The sequence below is a fragment of the Streptopelia decaocto genome (genome assembly GCF_964273445.1).
Source record: "Streptopelia decaocto genome assembly, chromosome: 22".
Classification (NCBI taxonomy): domain Eukaryota; kingdom Metazoa; phylum Chordata; class Aves; order Columbiformes; family Columbidae; genus Streptopelia; species Streptopelia decaocto.
In genome coordinates this window covers 2,632,131-2,651,805 of record NC_138677.1, presented here as the reverse complement: position 1 = coordinate 2,651,805, position 19,675 = coordinate 2,632,131, and the positions used below count along the sequence as shown (strand labels likewise).

At 63.2% G+C, this 19,675-nt stretch overlaps 1 protein-coding gene across 1 annotated transcript; it reads right to left on the bottom strand.

Moving 5' to 3' along the window:
• Positions 1–297: 297 nt before the first annotated feature.
• Positions 298–18,467, bottom strand: FMNL1 (formin like 1). Its single transcript, XM_082070890.1, is given in 26 exon segments — positions 298–759; positions 1,439–1,562; positions 1,691–1,783; positions 2,000–2,101; positions 2,300–2,463; positions 2,568–2,697; positions 3,688–3,768; positions 3,879–3,947; positions 4,031–4,265; positions 5,119–5,321; positions 5,807–5,931; positions 6,052–6,351; positions 6,548–6,800; positions 6,882–6,983; positions 7,080–7,229; positions 7,312–7,422; positions 8,160–8,234; positions 8,545–8,638; positions 8,723–8,799; positions 9,278–9,386; positions 10,521–10,661; positions 10,891–10,974; positions 11,611–11,749; positions 11,752–11,845; positions 12,098–12,181; positions 18,224–18,467. Coding segments are annotated over 26 exon segments (3,405 nt in total). The 5' UTR covers positions 18,386–18,467; the 3' UTR covers positions 298–655.
• Between the last annotated feature and the right edge of the window lie 1,208 nt (positions 18,468–19,675).

The window sequence follows — 19,675 nt, the reverse complement described above, 5'->3', positions numbered from 1 at the left end:
TCCCCGTAGCACACGGAAATTTGAAGGAAGACATAGAAAATCCCTGTAAAATAGCACCCCTGCCAGCTCCTGGGGTACGGGACGTGCCCGGGCTGGGGTCGTTGCAGCGGGTTCCTCGCCGGAGCGCAGAGGAGAACGCGGGGCTCAGGGGGTTCAGCGGGGCTGGGGGAGACGGGGGCACACACAGGGGCTGCTGCGGCCCTGGCGTCCCCCCCGTCCCCTCCTGCAGCGGGAAATCCAAGGCACCAGCAAGCTGAGGAGTGGGGCACAGCGGCGCGGGGCTGACCCTGAGATGATGGGGTGGGGTGGGATGGGATGATGGGACGGGATGGGGCATCTCTGGGGTGACAATGGGGTGGGATGGGGCAGCCCCTCTGCTCCTTCCAGGACAAGCGGGGGCCCCATTCTGTGCTCCCCCTTCCCGAGGGTCCCCCAGCCTGGGGGAGAGGAGCTCAGGGGCATGGCTAAGCAAGCACCGGGGGTCCCAAGGGCACGTGGGGCGGGAGCTGGCACAGTAAGCAGCTGGAGCAGCTCGGAGCAGACGCTGTCCCACCGCCCCGCGTCGTTCCGGGCCGGCGCGTTGACGTCCTGTGGTCCCATCTGCGTCGGGAGGACGGTCCTGCCCCAGTGCCGGCAGCTGCCGGGCCGGCGCCGGTCACAGCGAGATGTCCGGTGTCACCTGCAGGCTCTGTCCCCCGGCCCGTTTCTTGGCGCTGCCGCGGCTCTTGTCTGCGCGCCGGTACGGGTTGTTCCGCAGGTCTGCAGCGGCAAAGCGCGGGGGCTGCCTGAGCTCCGGCTGCCCCAGCGAGGGCTGCGACCCACCGGCCACCACCCAGGAGTCACCCAGCAGTCGTCACCCCCATCTTGGGACAAGGACACTCGGAGGAGCCCGACCAGCCACCCACAGTGACCTGAGCGGCAGCTACGAACAAGCGCCCCACGGGACCCCGTCCCTTGGCCGATCCGCCAGGCAGCTGGAGGTGACGATGTCACCCTGAGGGTGACAAAGTCTGGCAGTTCGCCCCTGCGCCCGCTGCCCACGTTACCTACAGAGGACTCTCCTCGTTGAAGCTCACGTCGCAGAAGAGCCGGGACGAGCGCTTGCCCGTCCGGGCAGTGAAAGGAACAGTTTTCAGAGCTGAGCAGAGCGATCCAGAGAGACAGCGAGGAGGAGGAGGAGGAAGCAAGAAGCAGAAGAGGAGGAAGAGCCATGAGACAGGGCAGAGACCGCTCGGCAGCTTCGCCGTGTGGGATGGGGAGGTGCTACAGGTGGGTTTGGACCCCACGATGGGGCTCGGTGGCCCCTCCTGGCTGTGACGGTCCCCACAGCCCCCGCCACTGGGGTCTCCCTGCTGACTCTGCTACAGGGGGACACCCAGCCCCTCACCTGAGATAACCCCTCACCTGAGATAACCCCTCACCTGAGATAACCCCTCACCTGAGATAATATCCTCGATGGCTCCATCTTTTCCCTCATAGATGAGTGGCTCCTTCACCATCTGCCTCTTCTTCAGCTCGGCGATCATGTCCATCTGCTGCCGCTTGGCTTTCTGGGTGGGCAGCTGCGGTCGGGGACAGCGCGGGGTGAACGGAGCAGCCCCCACTGTCCCCCAGAGGAGATGGGGGGCCCTCATCTTCACCCCCCGCCCAGTTCTGCCCCTCCAGCACAGGAACACGGGGGCACCGTCACCTCAGGCTGGTCCTCGCTGCCGGGGGGGCTGGATTCTGCCTCTTTGGCTGCAGCTTCTTGTTTCTTCCACAGCTCGATGTCCTGCTCTGCTTGCTTGGGAGAGAGAGGGTGCTGAGCAGGGGGTCCTGCTGCAGGGCCGCAGCCCCCAGTTTGCCCCACAACCCAGCTCCGGCATCTCACATCAACCCTGAGCCCCAGGGTCTCCATCTCGTGAGCCCCCGTCTCACGTGTGGCTTTTTCTGATGACTCCAAAGTGGGGTCAATCCCCTCCCAGCCCCCAGAAACAGGACACCCCCCGGCCCCTCCTACCTTGTAGGCTCTGATGAAGCGCATGAACATGGGGAAGAAGGTGGTGGGGGGGCTGGTCTTGGGGTTCTCCCCAAAATACTCCACAGCCGACTCGTACGCCTCCTGCGGGCAGAGACACCCTGACCGGGGGGACTGGGGCTGGGCACCCCCTTCCAGCCTCCCCATCCCCTCCATGTCCCCCCAAGTCCCAGCTGGAGCCACACCCCCCCCGGAGCATCCCCCACGGCACAGAGGTGTGAGCAAGGGGCACCCCCACGTAGGGACGGGGGGGCCCAACCCCGCTGTGCCCCCAGCGCCCACCTTGGCGGTTTTGCTGTCAGCCTGCAGCTTCTCCATCACCTCGGAGTTGACCTTGAGGAACTCCTTGAGCACGAGGCTGTCATCCTGCCGCATGAACTCCCTGCGTGTCAGCTCCATGCCCTGCTGCAGGCTGCGCACGTCCTGCAGCACGCCGTCCAGGGACACTGCGGGGACGGTCACAGCGCCGGGGTCAGGACAGGCCCGGACACCCCCCCGGCAGGGGCTGCAACCCGCCGTGACCCCCCCGGCGCGGTGCCCGCGGCGCTACCTGCGCCCGCCTTGTCGAGGAAGCGCAGCTCGGTGTGGAAGCCGGTCAGCTCGGGGTACTTCTCCGTGATCACCCGCACCAGGTAATGCAGCAGCGTCTGCTTGCGGTCAGTCGACTTCATCTCCAGGAGCTGGGAGAGAGGGGTGTCAGCCCCGGCCCGCGTCCCACCGCCCGCCTCACCCCTGCTCAGGGTGGGATCTGGTGGTTCTCCATCCCCACGGCTGGTTCCTGCATCCTTCCATCCCTATAACTGGTTCCTGCATCCCTCCATCCCCATGGCTGGTTCCTCCATCCCTGCAGCTGGTTCCTCCATCACTCCATCCCCACAGCTGGTTCCTGCATCCCCACAGCTGGTTCCTCCATCCCCATGGCTGGTTCCTCCATCACTCCATCCCCACAGCTGGTTCCTGCATCCCCATGTCTGGTCCCCACATCCCTCCATCCCCACAGCTGGTCCCCGCATCCCTCCATCTTCCCATATCCTGTCCCTCCATCCCCACGGCTGGTTCCTCCATCCCCACAGCTGGTCCCCACATCCATCCCCACGGCCGGTCCCTGCATCACTCCATCTCCCCTTACCTTGTCCCTGCATCCTTCCAGCCCCACGCTGGTTCTTGTCTGTCTCCATCCCTTTAACTCCTCCCCAAGCCTCTCCAAACCCTATAGATGGTCCTTTCATCCCTCCATCCCCACAACTGCTTCCTGTGTCATGCCATCCCCACAGCTGGTTCCTGCATCCCTATAGGTGCTCCCCAGGCCTCTCCAAACCCTATAGATGGTCCTTTCATCCCTCCATCCCCACAGCTGCTTCCTGTGTCATGCCATCCCCACAGCTGGTTCCTGCATCCCTATAGGTGCTCCCCAGGCCTCTCCAAACCCTATAGATGGTCCTTTCATCCCTCCATCCCCACAGCTGCTTCCTGTGTCACTCCATCCCCACAGCTGGTTCCTGCATCCCTATAGGTGCTCCCCAGGCCTCTCCAAAACCTATAGATGGTCCCTGCATCCCTCCATCCCCACAGCCAGTCCCTCCATCCCTGAGGCTGGTCCCCAGCAGTGACAATGTCCCCAGCAGTGACAGCGTCCCCGTGCACTGACAGTGTCCCCACGCCGCCCCTACCGCGTCGAGGCTCTGCAGCCGGAAGCCATAGGCCGCCCCGCGCTTGCTGCTGTTCATGTAGTTCCCGAAGGCCAGGACAATCTGCGGAGACACAACAGTGTGGGGACACAACCCGGCACGGATGTGGCACCCGAGGGGGTCACGGTGCCCACACGCACCCCCACAGCACCTCACGTCCCCCAGCTCCTCACCTCCAGGATGTTGCGCAGCTTGCTGGAGGCCTTGAGGGACATGGAGGCAGCGATGATGGCGTTGAGTTGCTGCGGGTGGGAGGAGAAGCGCGTGGGTCGTGCTGCAGGGTGTCACCCCCACCCACAGCCACCCGTGTCCCCCCAGCACCCACCGGCATGAGCAGCTGGGCCGTGTCGTTGAAGTTGCCCAGGAAGATCATGACGTTCATGCGCTCGGCCAGGCGCGGGATCTTGCTGAAGCGGATCAGGAACTGGTCCTCGTCCGACAGCTCCTCCAGCGGCTGCTGCTCCCGCTCGAACTTCCCGATCAGCGTCCGCTCGTACTCGGTGGGCAGGAACCGCAGCAGCAGCTCCAGAAAGTCGAGGCTCAGGGCTTGCTGGTCGTACCTGGGGTGGTGGGAATCCACAGCCGTCAGACCCTGCGGCAGGTCCCTCGGTCCCCTCTGTCACCCAGGGCTGGTTCCCACCTTCCCTCCATTCCCACGGTTGGTCCCTGCATCCCTCCATCTCCCCATATCTTGTCCCTCCATCCCCACGGTTGGTCCCTGCATCCCTCCATCTCCCCATATCTTGTCCCTCCATCCCCACGGTTGGTCCCCGCATCCTTCCATCTCCCCATATCTTGTCCCTCCATCCCCATGGTTGGTCCCCGCATCCTTCCATCTCCCCATATCTTGTCCCTCCATCCCCACGGTTGGTCCCCGCATCCTTCCATCTCCCCATAGCTTGTCCCTCCATCCCCACGGTTGGTCCCTGCATCCCTCCATCTCCCCATAGCTTGTCCCTCCATCCCCACGGTTGGTCCCCGCATCCTTCCATCTCCCCATATCTTGTCCCTCCATCCCCACGGTTGGTCCCCGCATCCTTCCATCTCCCCATATCTTGTCCCTCCATCCCCACGGTTGGTCCCCGCATCCCTCCATCTCCCCATATCTTCTCCCTCCATACCCACGGTTGGTCCCTGCATCCCTCCATCTCCCCGTATCTTGTCCCTGTATCCCCACAGCTGGTTCCTGCATCCTCATGGTTGGTCCCCACATCCCTCCATCCCCACAGTTGGTCCCCACATCCCTCCATCCCCATAGTTGGTCCCCACATCCCTCCATCTCTCCACGTCTGGTCCCTGCACCCCTCCATCCCCACATCTGGTGCCATCCCTCCTCCAGCCCCTGCACACCCCACCCCGTCCCCACCCCCTTGCTTGTGCCCAACCTTGTCCCACCAAGGAGGGGACACTCACGTCTCGATGGCCGTGCAGATGTCCTGGACGCTGCGGCCGCCCTTGCGGAGGGTGATGGCCAAGTTCTTGGCTCGGTTGGACTCCATGAGGGTGACCTTGCTGGGAGGCTTCTGCGTGGCCTTCGCCTTGAGGGTGTTGATGTCCAAGCCGGGGCCTTGCGCCTTGGTCTTGAACTGCTCCTCAAAGTCACTCATGTCCAGCTCCTGCGGGGACACAGGGCTGAGGGCACGGCGGGGAGGTGACACAGGACATCTGGGATGAGGATGGGGCCAGAGGACCAGGACAAAGCAGGGAGGAACGAGAGGATGAGGATGGAGCACGGGGATGAGGTCAAGTTGAAGGGTTGAAGGTGGAGTGAGGTGACAAGGACAGGACAAGGGGACAGGGAGTGGGTAAGGAGGGGATGAGGGGACCAGAGGATGAAGGTGAGAAGGAAGCCATGGGCAGCATGTGAGGATGAGGATGGAGCAAGGGGCCAAGGACAGGGTGAGAGCAGAAGGATGATAGATCCCATGTTGTTCCTCTCCGTGTCACCACGGAGATGCTCCAGCCTCCAGCTCCTCCAGCAGCCCCAGGACACCAGGGTGGTGCAGGGTGGGCACAGGTCAACCTCAGTGTGGGAATGGGGGGGACTGGGGCACCGTCCCAGCTGAGCACCCTGTGCCCCCCCAGCTCCCCGTGTCCTCACCTGCAGCACCTTCTCGTCGTTGAGCTCGGTGAAGACGGTGCCGTCGATCTGACTGGGCTTCAGGGCCACCCAGTTGAAGACGGGCATGCGGAACTTGGTCTGGATCGGCTTCTTCACCTTCACTGCTGGGAGGTGCGGGGGGGGGATGGACACACGTCATGGGGTGCGGAGGGTCCCAAACCCACCCCAGGGTGCCCCCAGCTGTCCCCTGGGGGATATCACCCCCACCCCTGGGTGACACTCACCGGGACCGCTGGTGGCACTGGGGGCATCCGGCCCGGCTGGGAGCTGCCCCCCCAGGGGTGGGGGTGGTGGAGGAGGGGGGATGGGGCCCTCCAGCCCCCCCGGCAGTGGGGGGGGTGGGGGGGGCACTTGGGTGCCCGGGAGTGGGGGGGCTGGGGGGGGGCTGGTGCCGGGGGGCAGGGGGGGTGCGGGGGGCGGGGGGGGGCAGGGATCAGCCCCCGGCAGCGGGGGAGGGGGCGGAGGGGGGGGCGGGGTGGGGGGGGCAGGTGCTGGTGGGGGAGATGGTGCCGGAGCCACAGCATCTGCAATGGAAAGATGAGGTGGGTGAGGTGGTGGCACCGCAGGACACGGTGGCACCGTCACGGTCCCTCTGCCACCCAGTGACAGCACGTCCCTGGGCGCATTCCCGCACCCCCCCGCCACCCCCACTCAGTGCCAGCTGTCCCCACTGGGATGGGGACATCACGTGCTGCTGCCGTCCCCCCGTACCCGCGGTACCTGTGCCGGTGCTGGTGGTGCCGGTGGTGGCAGTGGCGGTGGTGGCAGTGGCCTCTCCGGTAACCACGGGGGCTGCCGGGGTTTCTATGACGACGGGGACGATTTCGATGGCGACGTCCCCATCGGGCCCCCGCAGGATCTGCACCAAGCCCTTCTCCTCCAGCTCGGCCAGGCGCCGCTCCAGCGCCCGCCGGTAGCCATCCTGCGGCTGCGGGGCCGGCGGGCTGGGCGGCCGCGGGGGGCTCAGCTGCTCCTGCGGTGGTGACAAACCCCGGCATGTCACCAGCGTCCCCCAGGCACCCTCACCCCCCCTGCAGCACCCACGGGTGCTCACCCGCAGCGCCTCCAGCTCCCGCCGCGCTTGGCTCAGCTGCTTCTCCAGCTCCGCGATCTTGGCCATGGAGTCGTTCTCCGCATCCTGCAGCTTCTCCGTCAACTGCGGGGACGAGGAGCCGTCGCTCAGCCCCATCCCCGTCCCTCCCACTCGGGGGACTTTGCGTCAGCAGCTCCCACCCACGCGCCCACGTCCCACCTGGGTGACGTTCTCCTCTAGCTCCTCCATGTGCTCCAGCACGGCCGTCTTGGTCTCGGCATCCTCCAGCATGGCCCCCACATCAAAGACGTTGTCCAGGTAGGCTTGGATCTGCACCTGCAGCTTGTCGCTCTCGGTGAGGCGGAGGCTCTGCCATGGGACAGGTGGTGGCACCGTCACGGGCGGTGGTGGCCCCTCCGGCAACCCCACCCCATGGGTGCAGGTCACCCACCTCCAGGTAGTGGTCCAAGCCCAGGTGGGTGAACTCGTATTGCAGGAAGACGCGGAAGTTCATGTTCTCCACCGAGTGCACCACGATGTTGATGAACTGCATGCAGGCCACCTGCGGGACGGGGACAGGCTCAGCGCGGCCATCGCCATGGCACCTTGGTCCTCGGGGACACAGTGCCTTGGGGACCGTGCTGGGGATCGGTGGCACTCGGGGACATGGTGCCCCTGGGGAACGCATGGTGGTTTCACAGCCCTGGGGACATGGGGACAGCATGGGGACTCACTAACACTTAGGGACACCATGCCCTGGGGACAGACAAGGGCATGGCATGGTGGCTTTGTGGCACTTAGGGACATGGTGCCCCTGGGGAATGCATGGTGGTTTCACAGCCCTGGGGACATGGGGACCTGGGGACAGCATGGGGGCTCATTAACACTTAGGGACACCATGCCCTGGGGACAGACAAGGGGATGGCATGGTGGCTTTGTGGCACTTAGGGACATCATGCCCTGGGGACAGCATGGGGGAGCTCAGTAGCACTTAAGGACACCATGCCCTGGGGATACAGAGACCTGGGGACAGCATGGTGGCTCAGAGACCCTTGGGGACACACAATGGACAGCCCAGTGGCTTGACAGCCCTTGGGATGCAGCACCCTGGGGATGGACCAGTGACTCTTGGGGACACAACTTCTTGGGGACAGCATGGCAGCCCTTGAGACATGGTTCCCCTGGGATAGCACGGTGGCTCGGTGTGATGGTCGTCCCCAGCACTGGGGACAGCACCTGCGGGGCTTGGGGACACAGTGCCCTGGGGACAGCAGAGCAGCAGCCCCGCCAGCCACTCACCATGAAGTCAATGTTGGTGTCCTCGTTCCGGAAATACTCCATCAGCTTCTCAAAGCGGTTCTTCTCCCCGCACACCTGGGGTGGGGACAGGGGGCTGAGGACACAGCTGGGGGGACATCCAGGGGGGTGGCAGGACAGGAGGCACCAGCCGTGACACCGTCCCAGCCTTGCTGGGTGCTGCCTAGTGCCTGGTCCTCCTGGGACATGGCCCTGAGGACACGCACTGGCATGGGGACATCAAGCCCAGTGGCTGAAGCGTCCCTGAGTCACTGGATGGGCATTTTTGGGGTGAAAGATTTCCCAGTGACACGGGGAAACTGAGGCACGAAGCCAGCCAGGGCACAGGTGTCAGCGTGGGGCCCATGTGTCCCTGCTGGGGACTCACCTCCTTGAAGTTGTCGAAGGCGGCCAGGATGATGTCATGGCCACCTCGGACCAGGCAGACGGCGGCCAGCAGCTCCAGCACCAGCGCCTTGGTCCTGCGGAGACACGGGGTGCCAGGGGATCGGGGCCGTGGGACAGACAAGGGGACAGGGGGACGGGTGACAGGGGACAGGTCCTACCTGGCGTTCTTGTTGTTGAGGCTCAGGGCGATCTCGTTGATGCAGGCTGGGTGGTTCATCACCAGGCTGAAGCCAGACTTGGGGGGGAAAAGGAGCCTTAATGGGTCACACATCCGCCTGTCCCCACCCAGGGATGCTCCAGGACCTTGGGACATCCCCATGCCACATCCCCACCCAGTGATCCTCTGGGACTTTGGGACATCCCTGTGCCACGTCCCCACCCAGTGATCCTCTGGGACTTTGGGACATCCCTGTGCCACATCCCCACCTGGGGATGCTCCAGGACTTTGGGCCATCCCCGTGCCACATCCCCACCTGGGGATGCTCCAGGACTTTGGGCCATCCCTGTGCCACATCCCCACCTGGGGATGCTCCAGGACTTTGGGCCATCCCCGTGCCACGTCCCCACCAGCCATGAGCTTGAGTGAGGACACCTCAGAACGAGGAGCTGGACAACAGGTCGCACCCCAATCCCTGACCCCGGCACCAGCACCGCAGGGGCTGGAGGCTTTTGGGGAGCCCCAGGCAGGTCCCCAAGGCCACTGTCCCCCCCACCTGGTAGTTCATGATGGCGCGGAGGCACATGATGCAGAGGTGGACGTCGTCCTTCTGGCTGGCCAGGCGGGAGCTCCTCAGCGCCTTCCTGCTGTGCGAGGGGTTCAGCCTGGGGGGCGAGAGGGCGGCTGAGGGGGGGCCGGGGAGCGGCCGGGGGGCGCAGCGCAAGCGGGGAGGGGGCAGCGCATGGGCAGGTGGCAGCGGGGAGACACCAGGGGACCCGGGCGGTTACATCCCCACGGGAGACACCCCCCTGTCTGTGAGCCCTCGGGATGGGGGGTGACGGGGTGGGATGGCGGTGGGTGCCCCTCGTGCGCACGGGTGGTCTCGGAGGCTCACCGGGGCGGGCAGGAGCTGCCGGGTGACCGGGGGCTATTGTCCCCATCGCTGCAGGGGACACCGGGGTGGACGTGGCGGAGGAGGGTGTGGAGGTGCCGGTTCGAGAGGCAGCAGCTGGAGCCTGCGGGACAGGAGGGAGAAACGGGGCTCCCGCGTGGCCCCCGGGACACCCGGCCTTGGGGACGAGGGCTGGGACCCCCCCGCGGGTGCCACGTCACTCCTGACCTGTCCCTGGGGCTTTGGGGGACACCCCGGCTCCTCCGGAGCTGCTGGCAGGCGACAAGGGACCCCCGCGGTCCCTGGGTTGCCACGTTACGGCTCCCAGGGTGACCGTGCTGGGGTGTCCCCGGGGACCCCCCTGCCCACCGGGATGCCCTGCAGGTGCTGTCCCCAATGCTGGGGACAACCGGGTCCCACCGGGGCGTCCCTGTCACGCCAGCGCCCCGTCACCTACCGTCAGCATGTCCCCGGCAGCGTGCAAGAGAAGAGCGGGGTTAGAGGGGACAGCGGGGACAAGCAGGAGCCACCGGCCACCAGGGCCAGCTGGGGGGCACAGGCCTGTTCGTCCACCCCAGTTTTAAACCCGGGGGGTGCAATTTTTCTCCCTCAAAATCTCAAGCATCTCCAATTTTTTATATTGATGGGTTACACCCACAGCGGTGGTGGCACTGGGGGGACACAGATCCAGCCCAGCTCCCCGCAGGTTTGTCCCCTGCACACACACGGGGACATGGCTTTGTCCCCCCCCCCACAAAACCAGCGCTGGGGACCCGTTTTTAGGAGCAGGCCTGCGTCTCCCCGCCGAGCCCCCTCCGAGCGCGGCTGGGGGTGCAGCGAGGCGGGGAGCGGGGCTGGGGACGGCGCGGGGACAGGAGGGACACTCGGGGACAGGCGCGGGCGTTACCTGACGGTGAGGTGCCGCACTTTGGAGGAGAGCAGGGGGGGCGACGAGGAGCTGCCCTTGCTCAGGTCCTCCAGCGAGCGCTCCAGGCCCTTGCCCTTGTCGGAGCCGGGGCTGCCGTTCTCAGCGCTCTCCATGTCGTACCTGGTGGCCCGTGGGGACACGGGGATGGGTGAGATGTGGCACCCCAATGGTGACAGGCACCAAGGGGTGGGGACGTTGGCATGGAGGTCTTGGGGACACTCTGCTCCACCCCAGCCATGGAACATCCTGAGCTCCAGAACTGTCACCCGGGGACCCCCCCAGCCCTTCTGAGCCCCAGGGGAGGTTGACCCCGGCCTTGGGGACAAAGGGGGACACGGTGGGGACATACGCGACAGAGCACTGGGCGAAGGCGAGATACTCCAGCAGCACGTCCAGCCCCTTGTTCTCCTCGTTGAGGAACTCCTGGACCCAGCTGGGGGGGACAGGGGGTTAGTGGCTCTGCAGCCCATTAATCCTCACCATCCTCATCCTCCTCCTCATCCTCATCCTCATCCTCCTTGTCCTCCTCCTCTTCCTCACCATCCTCAACCTCCTCACCCTCCTCATCCTCCCTTCCCCCCCACCCAGCAGAGCCACCCCTTGCCAGAGGTCCCCAGCAAGGCTGGGACACACTGAGGACACGAGGTGGCACTGTGAGCTGGCACCTCTTCAAGGCAGGTAGGTGACACGGTGACCCCGGCTCCTGATGCCCAGGGGACACAGCCAGCGGGGTCTGCTGCCACCACTGTCACCACGACAGGACAGCCCAGCCCTGGGTGATGGGACCATGGGCACCCATGGCTCAGCACCCACCACACCATGATGACCGGGGGGGACCAGGGTGGCACCCACCTGGCAAAGCCAAACTGGGGGTGCCACAGCACCCATGACACAGCCCCAGCATCCCCGCTGCCCCTCAGAGCCCCCCAGAGGGGCAGGATGAGGCCACCAGCCTCCACATCCCGCTGTCACCCCCACAGGCAGAAGCCACCATCACACCCGTCCCTGTCCAGCGATGCCGGGGACAGCAGCAGCGGCTGCGTGACACTGAGGACATCCCGGTCCTTACCCGATGTAGTTGGTCCTCAAGGAAATCTCCAGCTCCCGGAGCACCTGCGTCGACTCCTGCACTCGCCTCTTGAACTGGGGGACGGGGCAGCCATTGGCATTGTCCCCACACCCAACCCGGGTGAGGACAAGGGTCACAGGGGGACACTCACCTTCCTGCTGACGCCACCCGTGTCCAAGCAGCTCTTCAGCTTCTGGATGTAGGCAGACGGGGGGTTTTTCACCTGGAAACGCTCCTACGAGCCCCAGAGAGAGGTTGAAATGAGGCCACCCCCCTGCAGCACAGGGACATGTCACCGTCCCCACAGCAGCCACAATGTCCCTGTCCCTGTCCCCGCACCGCATCAATGTTTAATCAGGTTAATAAGGCACCGTCTCGCTAACGGAGATGGATGTCGGCGCTCAGCACATGCCTCATTTATGCTCATGCCGCACGTGGCACTTGGGGACAGGGGTGGCATTGGGGACCCGTGACAACCAGACCTCACCTGGTCACAGATGAGCTCCCACTTCTTCTCGTTGTCATACTGGTTGAGCAGCTTCATCTTGTCTGGGGGCAGGTTCATGGAGTTCTGTGGGGTGATGGGGGTCAGGGCTGGAGGTCACCCCCAAAAAAGCACCCCCCGGGGCTGCAGCACCCGCTGCTCACCCATCACTGGTGTCCCTGCTCAGCAATGGGACGATGGGGACACCAGTGACGGGATGGGGACACTGAAGGGATGATGAGGATACTGGTGGGCTGATGGGAACATCAGTGAGTGGGAGGATGGGGACAATGATTGGTGACCGCATCAGTGGGAGGATGGGGACACCAGTGAGGGGATGGGGACACTGGTGGGATGATGGGAACACCAGTGGGACAATGGGGATGTCAGTGGGAGGGTGGTGACACTGGTAGGACAATGGGGACAACAAAGGGATGATGGGGACACCAGTGTGAGGACGGGGAAACCACCAGGATGATGAGGACACTGGTGGGACAATTGGGGCATGGGTGGGAGGACAGGGACGCTGGTGGAATGATGGGGACAGCAAAGGGATGATAGAGACGCCAGTGGGACAACAGGGCCACCACCATTCCCAGGATGCTACCATCCCACCAGCATCATGATGTCCCCACCTGGGGGTCCCCAAGGCAGGGGGGACAGGAGGAAAAACTGGACCTGTCCACCCATGTCATGAGTGCACAAAGCTCCCGGCAGAGCCACTTGGGGTGAGGGATGGGGACAAGGGGGTGACACAGCTGAGGAACCAGCAGCCCGGGCCCTGCTCGGGGTGATGGTCACCTCCATGTCCCCCCACAGCGGGCACACGACCGCTTGGTGAAATCCGTGTTCCTTTAGAGCCACGATGGCAGGGCCTGGTGTGTCACCGCGTCCCTCGGTGCCACCGTTGCACAACCCCGGCCCCCCCGGGGCCGCCCCGGCAGGACATGACGTGGTTTCCGCTCCCCGAACGGAACGAGGCGGCTGCCGAAACCGCTCTGGGGGGGCCTGGGTGCAGCTCCTGCCTCGGGGACACGTTGGGACCCCAAGGGACACCATAGGGTGACCGATAGAGACTTTAACAGTGCACCCACCATGGCCTGGGTGACACTGGGAGCTCAGCTCGGGCCGCGGGCAATTTAATTGCCCAAAAGACCCATATTCTTGTGATCTGGTCACTGGGGGAGCAGCAGGAGCTGGGGCAGCTCTCGCCTGGAGAGCCCGGGTGGGTTGGTATGTGGAGGTGACACACAGCCCCACGTCACCCTTAACCCCCAGTTTTGGGGTTCCCCAATGCTGAGGATGGGGATGTGGGGTGCGTGCAGCCCTGGGACACCCACATCCTTGGGGAAAAGCCATCTCGCAGGGGTCGGTTGCCCACAGAGGAGCAGGTCTGGGAGGAGAGGTGACACAGTGATGGGCGGGAGAGGAAACCTCGCTGCCACCAAGGACCTGCCGAGTGGCTTTCGCAAGAACCCAAAGCCTGGGGACATGGGCGGAGAGGAGCCAGCGCAGGGCTGGGTTTGGCCAGGGGACGGCAGGGAGGGGACATCAGGCTGTGGGGTCAGAAATGGCCTCGTTGCGAAGCCACCGGGGCTGCACCGGAGCTCCTGGGTTGGTCCCGAGATGAACAAGGTGGCAGCAACCTCTGGATGTCCCCTTTGCTGGGGAGCTCTGTCCTCATGGTCACCCTTGGGATGGATGAGACGCTCCAGGAGGGTCAGAGCAAGGGACAGGGCTGTGGCGAGAGGGATCACGCACCCAAACACCCCACCCAGGGCTACGGTAGCACCCGTGACACCTTCCATGGGACACCCTGCTGGGTGTCCTCAGCAGAGAGGGGACAGTGGCACCTGCCACATGGACCATCCCTGCCAGTGACCATGTGTGTGACCTGAACCAAGTGTCACCAGTGGGACACGACCTCCCATGGGCTCCCTGCCACCGGGATGCAGGGGACAGTGGGATGTCCCTACAGAGGTGGCTCTGCCACCGACCGTGCTCCCCCCCTCGCAGGGGGGGCGGGTGGCAGGATGTGGCAGGGGTTTGGGTACAAACTGGGTGGTGCCGCGTCCCGCCGCAGCTCCAGGCGGGCACGTGGTGCCGGGGGGAGGAAGTGGCTCCGCTGTGGGCCCCGGCATCACCCACCAGCGCCAAGAAACCGGTTCTGGTTTCCTGCTGGGGAGGGGGGAACCGGGGCTGTCGGAGGTGTGGGGCAGGGCGGGTGGTGTGGGGCAGGGCGGGTGGTGTGGGGCAGGGCAGGGCAGCAGCTGAGCACCCCAGAGGTGTCAGAGGAAAGACTTGGTCTTCCTCTTCCTCAGGGGACAAGGCTGGAGGGGACACGCGGACTTGTCCCCAGCAGCCACATCCCACCCCCTGTCACCCAGTACCCTCCAGCCAGCACCCAGCACCCCGTCCCACCCCGGCGTGGGGATTCCTCACCCTTCCCCTCCTCCCAGCAGCATCACAACCCACCACGTTACCAAACAGATGCCACCAAATGTCCCCCACCAACCCTCCTGGGACACGAGGTGACATGGAGCCCCTGGTGCCAGTGCAGCCCTCCCCAGCTGGCTGGGACCCCCCATCTCAGGATGGGTTTGCTGCGGGGTTGAGCTGGGCTTAACCCAACACCTAAAACTAAGACTAAGGGGGAGGCAAAGCAGCGCTGACATCTTTTCCGGTATGAAAAGACCTTTTGATATGGCAGCACCCGCAGAGCCGGGGCTGCCGATGGCGGGGGGAGGGACGGACGGACGGACTATTTTGGGTGTCAGACACCTTCGCTTTGTTCCGCACGCGAGCGGGCAGAGCCGAGGGAGCCCAGCTCTGCACCAAACCCCAGCGCAAACAGAAATACATCTGAAGCATCCGTTGTGGAAGTGTTTGCTCTGCAGAACAGCGCCGGGCCGAGCGAGAACCGGGCTGAGCGCGGGGAAAAGCGTTTCTGGGCCAGGTGGGGGCTGCGCAGCCACGAGTGGGGATGGAAAACCTCAACGGCACGTGGCCCGGGACAGTATCCCAGTGTCCCAGTGCCAATGCTGGGTACCAGTCCTGCCCGCCGCAGGGAGCAGCCCCGAGATGGGGGTTTAGGGGCTTTCACTGACTGCGGGAAGGACCAGTGTCACCGGGCCACCTCACTCTGGGATGCTCTGTCCCGCCTGGTCACAAAGCGCGATGCTCCCAGCTGAGAGGGTTTGGGGCTTGCCCTGCCCCGCAGCACCAGCCGTCCCATGGTGTCCCCTCCAGTGACCCCAACCGTCAATGGATCCATCCTCCTGACTCTTCCCGAGGCACCCAGCAGGATCGGGCCCACCGCAGGACGCTGGGCTGGGTGACCAGCTCATCCCACCGAGGAGTCCCAGGATGGGGCCAGGTCCCAAACGCACTGTGTGCCAGGCAGGGACAAGCCAGTGCAAGAGCACCCATGTCCCCACGACGGCCGGATCCTGCTGCGAGGGTGACAAGGAGCGGGCTGGGGGACACGCGGCCACCACCGTCTGCTGCTCCAGGCTCGACTTTAAGCATAAGCAGAAGCTGCTCTGGGCACAGGCTGGGGACATGAGCCTGATCCGGCCACCGCGCTGCGTCCCCAAAGGCTGCTGGCCCAGCCTGCGCTCACGCATGGGGGATCCCAATGCTGGGGTGTCCTCTGAGCCAGCCAGGGGCAGATCTGGGCCCCCGGGGGTTCCCTGCACCAGGACACCCTCCTGAGCCAGCCAGGGCCTGACCGGCCATGTCCGGTAGCTCTCGGCTCACAGGTCACTCCCCTTCCTATCCAGGGCACGTGTCCCCCGTGGGGACACCCCACTGCAGCCCCCACGGGACCAGCCTGGGGACAGACCCAGCATTGGTTTTCTTTCCTGGCTGAGCCGAGGCCTGGGGCTCACTGGTGACCAGTTCCACCACCGGGGCCAACAGCACATCTGCAAACATCTGCAAACATCTGCAGCAGTGACCTTTGCCGTGCTCGCCCCCAGGTCCCAAGAGAAGCAGCAGCAAAGCCCCCACCAGCAAAACCTCCATCCCCATCAGCCACTGTCCCCGAGGCTCCAGCTGAAACTTCCCAGGTATTTTCGGCTTCGCCTCCACGACATCCTCAACTCATAAGTTCATTTATATATCCTTGATTGGACGTGCAAAGCGAGGGAAATCCCGACTGCTCCAAGCAGCAGCATCCGAGCATCCCCATTCCAGCAGCAAAGGTGCTCTCCTTCCTCCACTCCATCCCAAAAAGCCACCTCGGTACATCCCAAACCACTTGGCACAGGGACAACCCTCCCGTCGCTCTGCCAAAGCGGCATCTGCCACAGTGCCCTAGCTGGGACGGAGCCAACTTCTGGGGAATAAAACGAAATTCCCCATTTCTTGGCACGTGGTGGGTCTATCCATCCCCTTCCCGGTGGCAGTTCGGATCCCCCGGGTTCCACTGTTGGCTTTTCTGCCGGGCTTTGCCCCACCAGCTCTCCCAGTTTGGGATGTCCAGCCCAAAACTGGTCTGTACCGCTGTGCTCCCCCAGCATCAAGGTGTCGGACACACCGCTGGACCCATCACCTCCCGCTCCACCACTGATCTCACAAGCTCAGGAGGTGGAAACACTGAATCCTGAGTCAAGGAACATGGTTGGGATGGGTGTCCCCATCCCCTTGGGGGTCCCGCTGCCCCCTCAGCCATGAGAAGGGGGAAGGGAACCTGCGAAAGGAGGAAGCGAGATTGGGACAGCCGGTTTCACAAGACACCCTGTTCCCGTCTGGCCAAAACCCACCCACGGGGTCCCCCCGGCTCCTGGGACAGCGCTGTCCCTCGGGATGGAGGCGCTCCGGGTGGCACCGAGGGTCTGGAGCATCACTTTGCCCTTTTCTCATCATTTTTGGGCTTATGATTTCCAACGTGCCGCCACCCAGTTTTAGGCGGAAAGCGCCGTTTCCTGAGGCCTCGCGGCGGCAGCGGAAGCACCCGAGGTCCCCGGCCACCCGTCCCCTGCTGCCACCGCCGCTGCAGCACCGGGAGCCCTCACAGGCGCCGCCACCCCGCTCAGCCACCCGCCGCCCTCCCGGTGACGGGTGTCCCGCGCCAAAACACCCTCCTTGGGGATTTCGGGGGTCCCATGCGGGTCCCCACCTTGCAGAGCCCTTTGCCACCATCCCTCTGAGCAGGTGCTGCTGGTGGCAGAGAAGTGGCAGCGGCTGCACTGTCTGTCCCCAAATAATCCTACAAACATCACAAAAGAGCTTCCAAATAATTTGCGCTGGGGGGGTGGCGGGTCCCACCGAGCGGATCCCGGGAGCGTTTGCCCAGCACGGGGTCAGCAACCAAGTTCCATCCCCCAAAGGGGGAATCAAGGGATTTAAGCAGCACATTTTTTGCCCCCCCCCCCGCCCCCCGCCATGGAGCATCTTTTGGGGAGGGCCCGGCTATGGGATGGAGCGCGCGGCGGCTGCCGCGGTGGGACCGCGGTTGACAAGGTCACGGCCGTCCGGCCCCGCTCAAGGACAGCGCGAGCGAGCGGGAGCCGATCTCCCGCAGCTCGGAGCGTTCCGGGAACGCGGCTCCGGCATCGCTCACCCGCACCGGGGAGATGCCGCCGGTTTTCCCCGGAGAGGAGGAGGAGGAGGAGGAAGAGGTGAAGCGAGAGCTTGGCCATCCGCAGCACCGCTGCCTGCGGCACGCTGCCGGCCCCGGGCCCTGCCGCTGTCCCCGCCATGGTGGAGCGTCCCCGGGAACCGGGGTCACCCCAATAGTTTGGGGCTGGATTCCCACCCCACACACACACACCCTGGGAGCAGTGGGGAGAGGTGTGGGGCATCCCATGGGGAAGGGTTGAGGATCCCCGGGAGTAACGGGGTGGGAGGGGAAAATTTCTTGTTAGTAATGAAGATAATTAAATAATAATAAATTATCATTAAATAATAAAAAATAATAAAAATTAAATCAATAATAAAAAGAATAATTCAATAATAAAGATAATGTCATGATGCACTATAGTCACGAATGAAATCATAATAAAAAAATCTATTAATGATGATAATGATGACCATAAAAATCCCGGGCAGGATTTCAGGGCTACCCCCCCACAAGCCGCGGTGTCCCCCTCCACACCCCCTGCCCCCCCCCCCACATACACTCACCAGGACCTGCCCGAATCTCTCCTCCAGCTCGGCAGCCGCGGGCATGGGCTGCCGGGGGGGCTGCGGGGCGGCGGCGGCGCTGGGGGGGGGCACGGGCGGCCGGGGGTCGCGGCCGTCCCGCCCCGCAGCCCCCCCGTCCAAGCCCCCGGCCGCGTTGCCCATGGCGGGGCTGCGGGAGCGCCTGGCTCGGGGCTCGCGTTATTCCTCCTTCCCCCCCCGCTCCTCTCCGTTCTCCGCTGCTGCTCTTCGGCGTTTGCAACTTCTCCGGGGCGTTATTGCGCTGTTAACGCCTCCCCCCGCCCGCCCCCCCCCGCCCCACGGGCCGGGCTCCGCCGCCCCGACCCGCAGCACAGGGGCGGCCCCGGCACCTGCCGCCCCCGCCGCCCGCGGGGAGGGGAAACGGCGCAGCTGCCTGCGGTTCAGTGCATTATTTTATCATATTGTATCGTATTGTATTTTATTGCGTTGCATTTTAATATTTTTTATGTTTTTATTTTTAATTTTTTTTACTTTTTAATTTTTTTTTAATTTTTAGTTTATTTTTATTTAGTTTATTTTAGTTTATCATTTTTAACCTACTTTCATTTTATGCGCCTCTTTAAATTTTTTATTGTATTTTTAAAAGGTATTATTTTAGTTCATTATTTAAGATTTATTTAACTCTATTTATTTTCTTTTTTTAGTTTTGTTTTGCTATTTTATTTCACCTTATTTATTTTCCTTTTTATTTACTTTCATTTTTTACATATACATATTTTACATTATTGTTAAGTGCTATTTATTTTACTTTTTCCCTTCATTTTTATTCTTTTTAATATCTCTTTTACACTATTTAAAAATTCTACTTGTTTTTTTAGTTACTTTCATTATCATTATTATTTATTCATACATTTTCCACTTTAAAAAATCCTATTTATTGTACCTTTTTATTAAGGGGCAGACAAGAGCCAGGGCTGCTGTGGGTGGGCAGCAACGTCCCCACCAGGAGGGACAGACCCCATGTCCCAGGACGCTCCCGCTTTGCCACCAGGCCTGGAAGAACCCGGGGAGCAGAACCACCTCACCCAAGGGTGCCCTGGGCAGGGGACACGCGGGGACAGGGACACACAAGGACAGGGACACCCGGGGACAGGGACACACAGGGACGGAGCCGGCGCTGGTGGCTCTCCCAGGGGACCCAAGGTACACGGCACCCAGTGTCACCCCAGGGACACGCAGCTCCTGCCCGTGCAGGACAATGATGCATCTCCCAGGGCTCCCGCTGCGCCAGCGTCAATAACCGCAGCACCGAGTCGCTACCAGGACGGGAAGCGCATTATTCTTACGAGATTTCATGGAATTTATTGAGATTCGATGGAATGTATTAAAATCCGGCGAGATTCGCTGAGATTTGCCGACATTTACCGAGACTTGCCAAGATTTAAGATCCAAGGAGAGATGTGCTGAGGGATG